We start from the raw sequence: 17,828 nt of genomic DNA, 5'->3' as shown, positions 1-17,828 counted from the left end.
TACACTGTGTGCTAAAACTTTGGGGACAGGGGAGGAAGGTGATGTATCCAAATAGCAGTGCAGATTGTAAGGCTACTAAAAATTATTTTAATATTGCCCTGCGGGAAAAAAAATATGGTTTTACCCTCCTTTAATTCAAAACGTCCACGTGAAATACACTACAGTCTAAATATATTGGATTATTGGACTGTAACAGGAGGATGTAAGCACATAGCTGCCTCCTTTAATTTCGTTTTAACATGAAAAGCATGAACGGGCTGAGGCGCTCGGTCATGCGGGAGGTTGAACCGCTCTGCCGGGAGCCAAGGCTCCACAGAGGCGACACGGGGGGTGCGCCTGGCCCGGAGCGGGCCCGGGGGGCGCAGGGCCCCCCAGGGGAGTTGCCAGGTGCTGCTCCCGGGTCCCGCCGCCGGCTCCGGCTCCCGGTTCCGGGGCCGGGCGCGCCCGTTACTCCCGCCCGCCGTTCCCGCCCGCCCTTTCCCTCGCGGCGGGCGGGGCGCCGGGGCCGGGCGGGCACCGGGGGCGGGCTGGGGACCGACGGGACGGGACGGGACGGGACAGTGCCTCTTCCCCGCAGCGCCGGGACAGCGACGCCGAGGCTCCCGGCTTGCGGCCGCCCCGCCATGGCTCTCAGCTCCGAGCGGCTCTTCGACTCGCTGGGACATTTCGGCAGGTACTGCGGTGCCCCGCGCTCGGCTGTCGCACCCGGGCATCCCTGTGCGGGCACTGATGGCTGCCCGCGCTGGCCGGGTGTCACAGCTGTCCCGGGGGAGACGGCACCGTGCGCCCGTGTGCATCGCACAGGCTGCGAGGCGCTCACCCGGACACGCACCGGCACTCACGGGGACTGTCACACGCACGCAGAAAATGACACGCGGCACCGCGCTGTGTGAACTCACGCGAAACTGCCAGGCACTGCTGCTTGTGTTTGCGGCACTCGACACTCCCCCTCTCACACGTACTTTTCCACACAGGCGCAGCGCTCCACGCGTGTGCTCGCTCGGACCGCGCAGCACATCCCTGCGTGTGCCGCGCTCGCACCGGCACCACAGCGCCGATCCCACATGGCCTCAGTCAGGGACCTGCCGGCACCACGTGCGGGCAGCCGCCCCGTCACGGCCGTGCACTCCCAGACACTTAAAACTCACTCTTTTCTTGCGCGTGTGAACACACACACACACACACACACACACACACACACACAGACAGACACAAGCACACACACACAGCCTCAGGGGCTGGAACAGCCTGCACACTTCAGGGGTGACAGAGGGACAGAAGGGCACAAGCAGCATGCAGGGGGGCGCTGTGTGACACTCGGGCTGTTCTGCTCAGGGACGCAGGGTTGTTAAGTGCAAGAGATGATGTGTTTTTTATTGAGGCTGGGTTTGTTGTCTGTGTTACAGGCAGAGCATGTGCGTGTATCCTTATCAGCAAGGGTTTACCTGTACGGTAAATGATGTGTGCCTGGTGGCGAGTTTCCTTTGATGTGCCTTGTGCTTGTGGGGAGTGTGTGTGTACAGAGGCCTGGGTTTGTTGGATGGATGCACAGACGTGGCGTGTGCGTGTGTTTATGCTTCTGTAGCTTTGGATGCAAGGCTGGTATCTGAGACTGCTTATAGCAGGTAATGGAGAAGAAATGCTAGGCAAGGAAATTAAGTTTTAGAGGATATGAATATTAAGGCTAATGGGTGCACATCCTCACAGTGAGCTCTCTCCTGCACTTCCATGATGTGCTGATCATCATGGGTTTTGCAGGCACACGCTCCTCAGAGCAGATGGCTGGAACAGACCCATGTGCCACAATTTGGCTATGCGTTCAAGCTGTTAAATTGCAGTCTTGTGCTTTCTATCTCGGTGACCAGCGAGCCAGCCTAACCCACAATGTTGGTCTTCTCTCAGGGGCAGGCAGGAGCAGCATTTTGGACAAAGCCTGGGAGCTCCATGTAATGGTTGAAGTGCCTGAACTGCAGCAGGAGAGGCTCTTAATATCATGTGCAAGCAGTAGTGGTGGGTATCAATAGCCTCTTCAGATGGTTAGGATGGAAAGAAGTTTTCTGGCTTAAGTGGTACCTGTGCTTGAATTAGATATTTGACTAGGCTGTGACTTACAGGCATGTGTATCTGAACAAATCTCAGTTGTTATCAGTTCTGGGTCAGCCACAAAAATACCTTGTTCTGTGTGAACTAGGAGAGAAGTTCTAGCAATCAGTTGATTTTGCTGCTGCTGTTTTTTTTCTATTTTGTGCTCTTTGTGGAAATCAAGCACTTGACACTGAATACTGAAATAACCCAAAAATAGTTATTTTTAATTACTGGAGTAGTTTTCCTACTTGAGAACATTTATGAATACTTTAAAGTTTTCAAAACTACTTGCAGTTAAAAGGAGACCAATTCTACAGAACCTGACATCTAGGGACCAGATTGTTTGAGATGCAGTTCAATAAGAGCTGCTTTAAGTTTAGGAGCTTTTAGATGAGATGCAAGCTACCAAAATTTGCATAGTCCTGTTAGACTTATGGCTGTTTGAGATTTCAAAGGTCACACTAGTGGTATAGTATAACAGTAAGTATAATAGAAGCTTAATGGTGGGTGGAGCTATTTAAAAATATTGTAAAATCTTTTTAAGTCCCTTGATAGTGATAGATAAATTATCCTATTTCATATGAAAAGTTGTTCATAACTGTAACCATCGAGTTAGTTCTATTCAGTTTGCAGCATTCTGGCACTGAGAGATAATCAGTGGTTCATTTCTTCAGTTCAGGCAATTCCCATAAGGCCCATATAACCTATGCACTATATATAGATTCTATAAATTTGACACAGTCAGCTTCTGAGCAATCCAAGCACGACTGTTAGTATTTTGAGACTGTTTTGATTTTTCTTAAAGCCTGACAGATGCAGTAGAGAATGAGCAGCTGTTCATACATACATACATACAGAGATAGTGTGCATGCATATTATACATAATACAGCTATAGCTGTATATATAGCCGATAATATAGCTGTATTATATATATTATAGCTATATATAAGTTACTGATATACAGATAATATTAATAATATTAATTGATTAAGGTTGTGAATTTTACAGAATTGACATTCACATGGATGCTGACAATATTTTTGCTTTTCGTTTGAGCTCTCTTCCACAAGCCTCAGTGATGCCACTGTTCTTAATAGGGTCCTGAGACATGCATGAACAACCATAGACATGTCATGGCTCCTGTAGCCTATGCTATTAAAGGAAGACTTTATGCTTCTGTTTGAATTTGGGCATGGGTAGCATCTGTGGCCTATAAATTCAAGCAGGTTGTTTTAAACATTTAAACATTGTTCTTGAGTCTGTGGAGCATGAGATCACTGGTCACTATTGCAGAGATTGGGTGACAGACAAATAGTGCTGTCTGACTCAGATGGCCTCATCACTAAAGGGTTGCCAAGACTTAAAGCTCCCATTGAACCTGCAGCAAACTGCACCCTTCTTCATGGAGCTGATCCTGCCAGACTGCACCTATGGGCTATCCCTCTCAACCCCCTGCCTCAGCCCCTCTCTGCCCACCCACTCCAAGTCCAAAAACCCTCTCAGTGGCCCATCAGGTAAAGTCAGGTGCAGTCAGACATTGGCTGTCCCTGGCAGGCCCTGTGCTGGGAAAGGGGAGACATGACGAGTGGGCATAAGGTTGGTAGCAAAGTGTGGGCATAGTGGGTAGGTGAGCCTTGGGAGATGGTTCACACTGCCTGCATGTCTAATTCCCAGGTAAACTAAAGGACTTTTGATAACTTCAGTGTCTTTAATCTGCCAGCAGGACACAAAATGTACATATGTGGTTGCTGGTGAGAAACAGGCTATGTATTCTGTCGCTTTCATCTGCACCATGGCAGTGTGCTGAGTGGAGACATGATCTAATCAGGAATGACTGTCTAAAGAGAGATCTGGGGAGGTGCCCCTTCTGGTAAGTGTGGATGAGCGTAAGGATTTGATTTCCCAGCTGGAACGTCTGGTAGCTCTGAGATGCAGCTTACATGGTGCGCAGCGTTTTCCTTGTGATTAACAGTTTTCAAATCTTGGCTTATACGTGAGCTAAAAGCAGGTGGTGAAAATTGTCGGGGAGAGAGAGGAAGATTGGGTGTCACTGGCACTATTTCCAGATTTTGTAACAAAGTATTTCCAGAATATTTTTTTAAAAGATTGCCTCTTCTTTTGATGCCTCTTCTTTTGAAATATTCTGTTTTTTACAAAGTTGAGTATGTTACCTAGATTTTCAAATGCAGCTAGACTATCTAATAAATTAAAAATTACTGCTGTTTATCTTTACTGAGATATTTATGTATTTATTCAGGTTTTGACATCTTTGCACTGTTGTCTTTTATGAAATTTTGCTGGAGTTGTGGGGTTGCTACTGTTTGGACTTTAGAAGCAAGCAAACTGAAGATTAGCAATGGCTTTTGTGAGGAGGAGGGAAGCAGGACAGGCTGCCTGTTTGGATAGAACAGTCACCTGTTCCAGCCAAACAAGGGATTTAGTAGACATTAATACACATGCAAACAGTTTCAATGTCTCTTTATTACCCTGGAACATTTCTAGTATTTATAAAGATATGAGAGAGTCTGCTTATCTAAAAAACTTGCTTGAATTTTGTAGAAATTCTTTGTATTGGACTTCTGCTGACTGCTGCTCAGTGCCATGGTAGCAATATTTGAGTGTCTTGTGCTAACACTGTTTTTCTTCTCCCTACTTTGCAGAGCTTTGGTGTGCTTCTAAAGCTCTACACCAAACATTGTCTTCTTTTCACATCTTGGAAATTTTCCAGGCTCCTCTTTTCATGCTGTTGCCCTTATCCTCTCTCTTGTTTCACAGCTCAAAGCTCTTGTGATCAGATTACATCTGCAAATTGTGCTGTGTACATTTTGCTTCCAGAAATTCTTGGTTTGTGTCAATTAAGAAGGAGCCCCAAATATCTCAAAGATCGTGCTCACCTCTTCTTTTCACAAAAAGAAAAGAAGAACACCTTCAAGCAATGATTTTTGACACCCGTGTGTTTTACAGATACCTTGAAAGGTTCTTTCCCAGCAAAAATATATTTTTCAAGTGGAGAAGTGTGCTTGTTAGATATGGAAAGAAATTGTTTTTTCTTTTTCAAGTTTTTCAGATTTCAAGTTAGTATGGAGAAGCAGGCCACTGTATTCATATTCAGCATTTAAACAGTCAAGTTTTAATATAAAAAGTGGAAGCATTACAAGATTTTTCTCAAATACTAATACATTTAATACTTAGTACATTCTACACAAAATATTTTTAAATGATATAATGTGAATTTCTGCTTAACCTTTGAGTAGTTTGCTGAAGGTGAACAAAGTGTCATGATTTGGAGATTGTTTTTAAAAAAATAATTTTTTCCACCATGTGCTACCTTATGCAGTGGAAAAGTTTATTGCAATATATCTGTCATTCAGTTTTCAAAATGTACCAGTGGACAGCTGTCAGTCAGAAGAATCTCATATCTAAGTCCTCCTTTGGCTCCTAGTCAGGGGTGGTGTTTGACAGAAAGGTTTGATAAGCATTCTTACAACTATGCTATATTATAACATCTGAGTCAGCCTGTGCTTATTTCAGATGTTCATAGGATGAAACAGGGAGACTTGGCAGCATCTCTTTTTTCCCCTCTTTTTTTTTTTATTGTGTCTGTGTAGGAGGGATTTTGCAAATAGTACTTAACCTTGTTGGTTGAAAGGCATTGTAATAGCTTTGGAGCACCGAGACAGCCCATGTGTTTTCAGAGAGCAAACTCTAGCAGCCTAAACAAAGGCCTTATTATCTATGCCTGACTAGGCAAAAGTGGAAATATTCCCAAGACCCAGAACCAAAGCTGGATACTGGCAAGTGCTCCAGGATAATAGTGGCAATGTACCAGCAGCATGGTCTGCAGAAGGTTCTAACAGCATTTGCTGGGATCCAGGTCATACTGGGGGCAGTCTAAAGCAAGATCTGCACAGAAAAAAGTGTTCTGCCACAGAACATGCTGGCATCCTCACCCTGGAGGTGCCTGCCTGTTTCTGACTTGAAAAAGGAGATTATAGTAAGAGAAGCAGATGAAAAAGTAGATTGCCATAATAGAAAGATGACTAAATAAAAAGTGAGAGGAAATTGCACCTGTACTATCCATTTCTTCTCTAAGGCTACAACCTGCAGTGCGAGCAACACTGAAACTTAAAGCTGATAAATGAATTATGATTTGTAAACCAGACAGCTGAGATTCACCTCTGAAATGTTGCCAACACCCCAGGGTGGCTTCTAAACCAAGTTGTAGCAGCGACACAGTTATGGCAGCATAAGGCAGTTATCACACACACAGTCAAGGAGCTGATGATCAATTCTTTCATCCTAAAATATTATGGTGTGAATGAATATGAAATATGTAGGGCACTGGACAGTGTGTTCCCTGTAATACAATGCCTAGGACAGGGATACCATTCTTATAAAAGCTATATCAGTAATTTTCTTACAATAGTAATGATTTTCAGCAATACTAAGGTATCTCTAAGTTGGAAGGAAATTTTTATTAAAGGCCTTACTCATGGAAAGTTTGCATTTATTGCAGGAAGTAAAATCATGCAAGCTGAAAACAGCTTTAAATTTAGGGACTTTTTGGAAGGCCCCAGGAGCCTTTATCACATTCTGTGACAATTTGTGTCCACCATTTTGCTATACACAAGGATGGTACTGAGATACATACCCTGCTGATGTTTTATATTTAAGATAATTTGAGGCACAAAACTCCAGCAGCTGAACAAGAACTTGAGATCCTCAACTTTTCAGAAATAGGGAAAAAATAGCAAGCCAGAGAAGATATCAGCTGAGGTAGCTATATATTTTTTAATGAAATATTCAAATAGACTAAATTGCCTTAATCATATTCAAGGCTGCAAAAGTAATGCTATGGATAAAATCACTGCTTATATTAAGGAAGATTTATAGGATGGAGCAAGTCAAAATTCCATGACATTTCTCTCAAGTGTTTATAAAAATGATTCAAACATGTGGAGCTAATATTCCATATTATTTCTAACTGAAAACTCAGAAGAAACTCATAGGTACAGGAACAGCTACAAACATTCCCTAGGAAAGTGATGTCTAGTGTTCTTAAATTAATTACTCAGACTCCTCACTTGTTTTACATTTTTATGTGAAAACTTCCAAAAACCTGTAAGAATTAGTAATTTTACAATAATTTTCCAGGAAGGAATTAAATTTAAAGTATAAAAATTTTAAACCTTGGGTAGTATGCTTAACAGTATGTGGCAGGATGTGAAGAGAATTTAAGCAGAATTTTTACTGAAAATGAGCCGTCTGTTTTCTAATCTTCTTGGGCATGACTATAAATGGGAAACATCAACAAAACAAGAGTTCTTAAAAGGCATAATATAACTGTGAGAACTGTACGGCTTAATTACTTTGTGAATTAATCTTAAAAAAATAGATTGCTCATTGCTTCAGAATAGACAGTTTTCACCACTCTGAAGTAGATATTCAGTTCATGTGTTTGTCCTGTCAGCTGCAACAGATTCAAGGTTTTGCAGAATAAATATGCAAATAGAATAACAGAGGAGTAAGAATGTAATTAGTATAACAACCAGTTAGTTTTCTTTCAGGATTATAGAAAGGAAAAAAAAGATAAAATAAATATAAGCTTGTTTGGGCACAGTTAGTCCATTGTGTCAGCAATGCAACCAGCAGAAAGTGTCCTATTTTTTAAACAGGAAAGAAAGAATGAAATATAACTGTCCATACATGAAGTACTGCCTATGTCTATAATTAGATGGAATCTCAATAAAAACACTGAAATTCTATTAGACACTTTACAGATTATGATGTGAAATGATTTGCTTACGTAAGCTGATGGAAACGGTACAGTGTGGAAGGGAATGAAATACCTAATTTGGATTTGTCCACAAAAATGAGGCTAACCAAAAGAAAACAGTGTTACCAGAGAAACTGGAATTGAGCTTTCCTGTGACAAGTAATGCTATTGATACATCATGCAGAGTACATACTAATTTTCTAAATGGTAGATGTTTATACAATGTCTATGCCATTCCTGGAATAGAAACTTCCAAGTATAGAGCCCGAAGTGTTACCACTGTTTAAGTGTAACCACTCTGCTGTGTGTAACACTAGTCCAAATTATTCCAAAACAAAGCTAAATTGCTTCAAAACTGCATGGTCATGTTCTTTCTTAATTAAATTACCTGGCATATGTCCTTAACCCATGTATAGCAGAAAGGGCAAGTGGGTAACGAGAATAAAAAAATACTGACTCCATTGTTGGAATCGCTGTTGCTCCCAGTGGTGTGCTCCCCCTTAATCAGAGGTTGCTTTCCCAGGAAAGTCGAGTGGAATGTTTATGTGTACCTTGGTTGCTTGAGTGCAAATCCAGAGCCTCTGTGTCTTTCCCAGTTTCACTGCCATTTGAATGAGAAGGTTGGGCACTGGGCTGGAGTGGCTGAGCCATGATCACACCATCTTCCTGGCTGGCTCTCCCCTGGGGCAGCCACCCTTGGCAGGGGGGCACAAGAAGCTCTGGGGCACCTTTAGCAGCGGCTCCCTTTCAGCTGTGCGTGTCTGTCCACAAGTGAAAGCTGTGCTACTCAACTGTTGAAACCCAGCAATATTTATTATTTTGGCACAGGTGATGACAGGAACCTTATGTGCCTGACCTAAATAGTCAAAATGAAGAACTGTAGAACTGTTCTATTAAGTTTCAAAATACATATATATATTTAAGTATGGCCCTTAATTCTGTAGCACTGTTTCTTTATTTTCATGCTGATGTGACTTCCTTCATCTGTCATACCAAGTGCATAGTAAGCAGCCAATGTAATTTTCTTCTTGACTCTGGTGAACAAATGCTGAACTTGTCTTAATCAAAGGCAAATGTGCATAAGTTTAATGGAATAGAAGTGAATTCTTTAGAGAATCAGTTTTAAATGTAAGAATGGTTTGGTGTCTGATGTTTGGTGACTGTACATTGATGTATACATTGTTGTCAATGATTATAACATTTAATTCCTGAGGTCTTTCTGATCTCTCTGGTTCCCTTTATTCCTGTTTCATCTGTGCTGTTGATAGGTTTAAACTGGACATCAAACGCAGCATCTTCTGCCTCTGAAAACAAATTCTGGCAATAACCATGTGGGCTGGGACTCTCAGCATAGTTCAAATTGACCTTAGGAGGGAAGGAAGTTTATTCTTGACACCATAAGTCAAATAAGGCTGTGCATGCTGTATATTTAAGGCTGCTTCCAAATCTGCATCTCTGCACCACAGCAAAAATAGTCTTGAGTCACATTCAGTTCCTTTCCTCTCAAAAGAGAAACGTGGAAGTGCATCATAGCTTTTTGGTTTAGAGTGGAAAGAATGCTCAATGTTTTTTCTCACATGAAAAAAAAACCAAACAAAAACCCAATCAACCCAGGATAAAATACAGAGGTTAAAGTGGTTACTGAACACAAACTCTTTCAGAAATAGTAAATATCTGGAAATTTCTTTCCATTGAATCTATCCTGTTGAGTGTACACTGCACAACAAAAACGTACTGTGTTTTCTTGACTTAAGCAACTTACAGATGAGGTCGTTGACAAGACAAGCAGTAAAAATAGTTCTTGTAAAGCCTGTGGAGTAGTACAAATATTTTGCTAATCACAGAACAGTTTTGTGAGTCTATTCTACACCAAAATTATTTCAGATGTTTATATTAGATTTTGATGAATATCTGGTAATTTCTTCTCTTCTCTTTTTGATGGACAAATAAGGAAATCAGAATCATATGTTATTTAACATAAAATTAGTGTCCAATAGCAAGTCTTGTCCCTGCTGTACACTGCAATAACTGATAATGCTAAAAGTACTCTGAGGCTGGGGATTTATTCTCTAACATATATGGGGCAATGTGCACTTCAAGTGATTTTTGTGTGTGAGATGTATGACTTTCCAAATAGACTGGTGTGGCTAATTTGCATGGATGTAATATAAATTAGGCTGAAAAACTAGTCTAGCTTATTGGGTTTGTGTTTAATTTTTAAAAATTAAATATCTATTTTGACTTTTTCATTCAAGTCAGATCAGTTTGGCAGACAAAGTTCACAGATGGTCCACAAAAGAAATACCACCACAGCTGAGGGTAGAGTGTACTGGGTCTCAAGGGGGGAATAAACAGTGGAAAAAGAGAAGAGAGAAAATATCTTGCAGCTACAGTGCCACAGAGATGTTGTGCCATGAGATTACAGCCGGAGCAACAGTGGTCTGAGATCTAGTTCATTGTCTTTATGGAACAGTATTTCTCATATTCAGGTAGTGACATGATATTACCAGCTGCTTTTCTTCCTGATCTTTGAACCTGTGCAGAGGAAATAGAAAATGCAAAGATCTTTTTTTACTATAAGCTGCAAAGTGAAAAAAAATACTATGGAGAAATATCACAAATATTTTTAGAGGGACTGGAATGTTTTCATGTTGTGTCTTGCTTTTGTGAAGACAATTTTAGGCTCATTTGACTTCTGGCATTCATTAAGCATCTCTATACTGGAGCAGTAACCTATAAAGTCTTCTTGACTTCTATATTTGACACTCCTGGCAAGAGTGACAAAATGTACTTGCCAAATAATTATCTTCCATGGCAAGTCACTGAAGAGATGGAAAAACACTGAGAGAAATTATCATACCTTTCAGGACAGTCATCATGTTCACAAAACTTTTTTTAAAATGGCAAAAAATGGGTTTTTTAAGAAGGAAAACATATCTGTAAAATAGGTTAGATTGTTTGCAACTATATATGTTCTATAATCTGTTATGTGTATGTGAAGATGACTGGTATCTAAAGTCCTATTGCCAAAATCTCCCTTTTTGAGATCAGTCCTGGAAAATAAATCACAGAATTTGCTTTCTTTTGGTGAATTTCAGTAGTGTTTTTTGCTCCTGCAATGGTATTTTCTTACCATTTCAATGCATGAACAACATGCATTTCTTTATTCAGGGAAATGTAACTTTTAACATTGAGTTTGGTGTGGTTAAGAAAGGGATTATAGAATGTATTTGTCTGCAACAGAGAGCAGACAATAAAGCTCAGTAATAAAGGACTTCCTTGTCGATTTGGTGTTCTTAAATTAAGAATTCGGGAAGAAGTTAATAATTTACAGTGAGGAGCAAGGACAGCCTGGACTTTACCCTGTGCCAGTACAGGTCAGTGAAGTGCATGACCTGTAGATGTTGTGCTGTGACCTCCTGGCCCCGCAGTGTCCCGGGAGCTGCTCCGGGCTGCCACAAAGACCATGGCATGACCATGGCCCAGGGACCCGTCCCAGGGCTCTGAGACCAGGGCAGGGCATCCACATGGCCACATCACAGGGTCTGAGATACAACTCATGTCACCAGGGCTTCAAAGGGAGGCATCCCAGGTGGCAACAGAGGAGGCAGTGTCTCTGTGCTCCTCCTCGCTCAGTCTCTGCTCCAGCAACCCTCTGTCTGCCCTGATGCTGGACCTGTGTCTTTGTTCCTTATCAATCTCCAGCTGCTCTGGAAAGCAAAATTCCATGAACCTCTAGTATTCTCCCATCTCCTTCTATCCCTACATACTTACCTTCCTACATCCCTACACATCGATCTCCCTACACACTTTTCATTCTTTCCCTGTGTTGTCCCTAATGGTCTGATTCAGTCCTCTTTGGTAACTGTACAGGTTAAGGAATTTTCTGACATTTATACCACTGGTCTTTCTGGGAGAAAAGCTCTTCCTACCCACAGGAGATTGCCAGAAGCTCATAATCTGGGATCAGTGGGAATGCTGTTACAACACTGCTGTAGTCAGCAATGGGTTTTTTCTTCACAGAAAAACAGGGCTTTCAGGGTAGTTTTTCTTTGTTTTGTATCTACAAAAATGTGCACATACAGAGTATATACAGAGAAGGGCTTAGCCAGCCCAGTGTGGAATTTTACTGGAGACAGCAGTAAATAGTTTTTGAAGGCAGGGAAGCAGCCTGTTAGCGTGGTGCAGAGTGCCTTCAGACCCTGGTGTTTCCAAATGCTTTTCTAACTTCACATCAGGCCTCATTCCTCCCTATCCCAGCTCCCCCTGCCTGCTCCTTGGCTCTTTTCTTGAGCAGGTAGAGGTTAAAATCTGCAGTGCAATCCCGCCTGCAAAATTCTGTTCAACATGGTAATTTTGCTGTAAAAACCCATTTTCCTATTCTTAAATGAAGTCATATCCAGCATAAATGATGTCTGTTAATGTATATCTGGTATTCTGACTTATTGTGTTTGCTTAACATTGATGCTGCAAATTAGGTAAGAAAAAGAATGGTGCTACAGAGTGGATTTCTTTGTTGAAACTGAATAAGATTTTTACAACATTGGAAACGGAAGGATGTTTTTACAAGAATAAACTATATCTAATTGTAAGTGAAACCCTTAAAAGATGGGTGAAATATTGTATGACAGATATTTCTTTAAAATGAATCCTTTATTGCTTTATATAGAGGTGGAAAGAAAGGACACAAAGAAAAGGAAAGGGTAACAGACTCTAGTTTGTATGGTTGTAGGCAGTAACAGGAGGAGGAGGAGAACTGAGAATTCTGTGCAATGAAATCATAAAAGAAAAGGAAGATTTATTCAAAGTTGTACCAGGGTGTTTTATAAGCTAATAATAGTCTTATATTTGAAAAGGGGACATAGAGATTAGATTTAATGAGAAACTTTCCCACAAAAAGATTTGACAGTGGAGGGGTCTGTCAAAATGGTCATTGAAGTATGATCACAAAAAATGTTCAGGAAGAGATAAGATAAAACTCTCAAGTGAGTAGTGAGAGCAGAGATTAACAAGACCTGGTCATAGCCCAGGTGATACTGTTGGGCTTTGAATTTGTAAAAATTTGTGTAGTGGATTGTTTCATGCCACCTTCTCAGACTCTATCCTAAAATGTTGTTATCTCCCTGAAGCTTCTCTGACAAAAAAAAAAAAAAAAAAAAAGGCATAAATATATTTCTCCTACTCACTGAGATGAAGATAAATGATGATCCTGATATTTCTTGTATTGCAAGAACTGATCAGGAAACTCAAGAGGTGTGTATGAGAGTTTGAAAATATTTCGTTCTCCCTCTCTCTCAGAAATACCAAGTGAATTATTTGACACTGCCATTTTCTAATGCATAGTGCCAGATATTGCAAATACTGGGGACCCTGATTCCAAGTATGCCACTTTTAACTAGCTAGTAGAAGATGTAAGTGACAGCTTCTAGGGGTTTAATTCACTATTATCTCTTTCTAGCATTCTGCATACTGCAGCAGTAGCCCAGGTTGTTGAATTTGGTCATCCTATTTTTAAAATGAGTTTGTGTCTTTTGATGGGAACAGTTTAAAATGAAACTGGAGAAGAGGAACTAAAAAACATCATTGACCATATTTGCCTGCATCAATAGGGTCCCAAGGGTTACATTTCAAAATAACCTTTGTGGTTTTTTATGGTCCAAGATAGCTCAAACACCTTTCAGAGCTGTTTTGGCCTTGCTTTGATCTATGGCTAGCCACTTAATCCCAAGAAGATGTTCTCTTGAGAGAGAATTGATAGACTTAAAGGGTTGCTGTGGTTATGTTCAGTTTCTCTTGCCCATACCTTTCGGTTTTGTTCGGGAAGGAGCAGCACAGCACCTGTGTGAGGATTGCCTTGCAGTATCCTCCAGAGGGAAGTGGAGCCAGACTTTGAGCTGCCACAGTGGGTTTAGCAATTCAACTCACTCCTCAGACTGCTGCAGAAAAGTCAATAGAGCTGTTAGTCAAGAGCAAGGTGGATAAAAAGCACTGCAGCGGAATAACAGCAATGTCAAATGCTATTGGAAGGACAGGATAGGCCACTGGGTTTGCATTTACCAATGAAATAAGAACCAAGCTAAAAGGCAGAGGAGAATGAGGATGGTGAATGGAGGTGTGCTTTACAAGAGAACTGTTTTATTGGAAAGGTTAATTGGGTATTAAGACAACGTAGCCAGTAAATTCTGCTTCAATACTTTGCTTATAGATAGATTCAAAATTATTTAGAAATTTAGATGATAGATTTAAAAGTCCTAAGGTATGTACTGTTGAGATCTATATTATGGGAATTAATGGCTAGATTAGATACATTTTGGAGAAGGAGTATCTAGAGCCTGCAATTGTTACAGGGATCTGACTTTTCCCAGAAAACATTTCAAGGCAATAAGTTTTAGACATTATTTCCTGTAACTTCAGCAGAGATAGTCTCTGATCATGTTAAAAAAAAAAAAATCTGCTTTTTGTTTCACACCGCCAAGGCCTGCTGTGTCCTGCAGTAAGAATGTATGTATAGAAGCTCATTGAATACTTCTTGAAATTATTGCAATTGATTTGCCTTCAGGAAGTAAAAAGGGGAGGAGAACAAAAGCTTTTTTGTTTTCTCTGAACAGATGTTGAACTAATTATATGCATAATTTAAACATTTAATTGAGAAAATGTCTCCTTATGCTTAAATTATCAGAAACTGTCTAGAATTTGCATACAGTGACACTAGAGTTCATTGCAAGTCTTTTGAAATTCTGAACACATCCAGTTTTTTTACTGAGATTTACTTGCATCTCAAGCAAGTTTTAAAAGCTATTAAAATGCCAAAATTCAGGCTATGCATAAAACATTCTTTTACGAGGTTTGTATTATGATACAATCTTTAATGGATAACTGCACACCATGTTTAAGCCAAAACCCAACCCAGTTCAGAGCTCTGTTTTGCTACAAAACATTTCACATTGCTCAGATTCTATCTTCTACGTGTGTCTACATGTATTCTCTCTTTTTCTTTTGGCTGCAATGAAGAGAGTTGGAAAATAAATGGAATTCAGCTGTAGAGATACAATTAGATGGAATGGGGGTCATAATGTGTTTGGTTTGTTTTACTTTACACATATCTCTATCCCCAAGAACCCGAGGATGCAACATTTTGGTTTTTCTAAGCATTCAAGTAATCTAAGGCCTTATTTTAAGGGGATGTGCTACAGAGAGTTGGAGGGTGGAAGGCTGCCTCAAACTAAGTGCTTAAGGTCAGAACTGTTTCATTTTAAATTGTTTTCTCTGTATGACTGAACACATAACTAAGAGCAGCACTCATTTCTTAACAATAGATTCCTAATTGTGGATCTTTTTTTCATCTTTCTCATCTCTCTCATAGAGATTAGCTAATACTGAAGCAGCAGCACACAACAAAACACTAGACACATTAATGATAACTCGTTTTACTGATCTACCCAAACAGTTATGCTGAATATTTTTTCATGTATAGAGGGCTTTTCCTCAGTAAAATGTTTTCTTTCCCTTTACAGATTTCAAGCATGTGTTTATTTTGCATCTGTCTTTCAAGCTATGTCATGTGGTATCCATTACTTAGCATCTGTGTTCATGGCTGTTACTCCTAACTTTGTATGTGGGTTCCCTGGAAATGTGAGTAGTGTTCTTTTCCACAACTCCTCTGCATCGAGTATAGAGGACATCTGGACACTATGGACATCAACAGAAAACTACGTTGTAGTCCAGCTGGGAAATGGAGAAATTTGGGAACTTGATCAATGCAGCAGGTCCAAACGAGAAGTCAGTTTGGATCTGGCATATGAATACAAAGGGAACAAGTCTGTATTTCCTTGTTCTGATGGATTTCTCTATGATGATACGAAGTGGAAGAGCACTGTTGTTACGCAGTGGGATCTGGTCTGTGACAGAGAATGGCTTGCAAAATTAATCCAGCCTATGTTCATGCTTGGAGTCTTGATTGGAGCAGTGATTTTTGGTGACATCGCTGACAGGTAAAGTGCTGTCCTCTGTAAACTGTTCAGGCTACAGTAACTCCATGTGTATCTACCTGTTTTTGTTGTTTCCATTCATTGTGTAATCATAACTACATATGCAATGTTCAGGTGTTTTGAATATTGCTCTATTCACAGATCTGTTTAACTTGGTTTCTTTTTCCTATAACAAGTCCTAATTTTAAAATGTACTCTCAAGTAATTTACTTTTAAAAGTTTTTCATATTTCTCATACATTGTTTTAGGCCTTGATCCCTGAAATTGCCCTGTGCATATAGTATTTTCCTTTAGATTTTTATTTATTTATTTGTCTCTTTACTTATTTTGACAGGAATAGCAATGGCTCATTGTAATAGCAACGTTAAAACCTGGGAGTAGATTTTCACCTCATTTTTCATGAGAATAGGTTCCTCATGGAAATGCAGATTGATTTTTTTTTTCCCTAATATGACAAATAGCTGAAGGGCTACTAGAAGGTTAAATATCATGTATTTGAAAATCACCTTTCCTAACCTCTGTCATAAGTACAGCTCAATGAAGCAGACGCAAAGGCTTTGAGGGTTTAATCAAGTCCCATCTTCTTAAAATATATTATACTACCCATATACTATTTTTTCTTGCTGTCCAGTTCTAGGTTTGCCCTTGAAAAAATTAGCTTAAACTTCAGTCTCTGGAAAGCTTGTGAACATAAGAGGCAAAATGGGTGTGGGTGAGCTGTGTTGTAGCTTCACTCATTTACCAGCATGTACAAAGTTCTGTTTGAGCACAAGGAGCATCAGTCCTGGGGGGACTTGACCCAAGCAGTCTCTTGCTCACAGTTCCAAGGCCCATTCCTTGTCCAACGCTTCCTCCCTGAGTGTTACCTCAGATCATGCACTGAAATGCAGCATCAGAGCTGGACTGAGAGCAATGAGCCTCGGGGTGTACATCTGTGGCCTCCTGCCTCAGCTGCTTTTCTCTCCCAACACGAACAGGCATATTCCTGCCTCAGAGAGCACCCAGCCATGCCTGTCTGTCCATATGAGAATCAAATATCCAGGTTGTGTTGAACTTAGCTTTGTCTTGGGCACCTTCTGTACCTGTGCTTTGCTTTGAAGGCTGGTTTAGAGTTATTTATGTCTTTCTATAAAGGAGCTTGTTGACTGACAGTTCTGTTGGGTGGAGAGTGAAGTTTCATCCCACATTTAAGAGTGTAAGCAGAACAAGGAGATCAGACATATTGTTTTCTGATTTTCCTTCATTAGCACAACACTACAGTGTGACAGTCACGACATGGGAATACAAAAGCAATGATGAATTTTTCTTTTAATTTGGCTTTTAGAACATGTGGAATCAATCTGCCTCCCAATCCCAGGCTCTGTAAAACGATTTAATTCAAAACCAGAATATAATGCCAACATCTGTTTTTAGTCCATTTAAATAATTCATAACTTTATTAGTTAATACTTGGATATGATTTATAAAGTTAGGATTGTATTGTTCTCATTTCCATTAATTCAACCCATGGACAATCAGTTAAGATAATACACACATTCTGAGTTGCAGATTTACGGCTGCAGAATTTACAGCTGCAAGTTATTATTTTCTGACACATCCTGGCTCATGGGAAATAAGATTTTGTATCCCTCCCATTACCAATTAACAGATTTCCCAACAGAAGAGCTCAGATAGCTAAGACTTATTGGGATCTTTCCTGGAAGGGATCAAAGACCAAATCATGACTTCAGGTCAAGGCTGGGAAAAAACAGAAGGAATTTTACTGGAGTACAAAATACTCACATTAAAAAAACACTCCAAAAGTCCTCAAACTCTCTATCTAAAAGTAATATCCCCATTTGTGAAAAGCTGTTTGCAATGGAGAAGGTAATAAGAACCAAGGAGTTATTATCAGGGAAGAAAAAGAATTCCACACAGTTTGTGTTACAAAGCATTTGTAGATAGAATGTAGTGAATTCCCAATGGAGTCTTGTATATC

At 40.3% G+C, this 17,828-nt stretch overlaps 1 protein-coding gene across 6 annotated transcripts in view; it reads left to right on the top strand.

The window, feature by feature from the left end:
* The first annotated feature begins 306 nt into the window (after positions 1–306).
* SLC22A16 (solute carrier family 22 member 16) overlaps positions 307–17,828 on the top strand; it is a 31,688-nt gene continuing 14,166 nt past the window's right edge. For 2 of the 6 annotated variants that reach the window (XM_072926778.1, XM_072926782.1), the window contains exons 1-2: positions 4,278–15,097; positions 15,377–15,853. In XM_072926778.1, coding sequence (XP_072782879.1) covers positions 14,889–15,097; positions 15,377–15,853 — 686 coding nt within the window. In that variant the 5' untranslated portion in view covers positions 4,278–14,888. Of the gene's footprint in view, positions 674–1,902; positions 3,957–4,277; positions 15,098–15,376; positions 15,854–17,828 lie in introns of those variants that run through there. The other 4 variants (XM_072926780.1, XM_072926781.1, XM_072926779.1 and 1 more) reach the window with 4 other exon arrangements.

This window comes from Taeniopygia guttata, chromosome 3, assembly GCF_048771995.1.
Source record: "Taeniopygia guttata chromosome 3, bTaeGut7.mat, whole genome shotgun sequence".
Classification (NCBI taxonomy): Eukaryota; Metazoa; Chordata; class Aves; order Passeriformes; family Estrildidae; genus Taeniopygia; species Taeniopygia guttata.
This window is presented reverse-complemented; position numbering and strand designations above follow the sequence as displayed.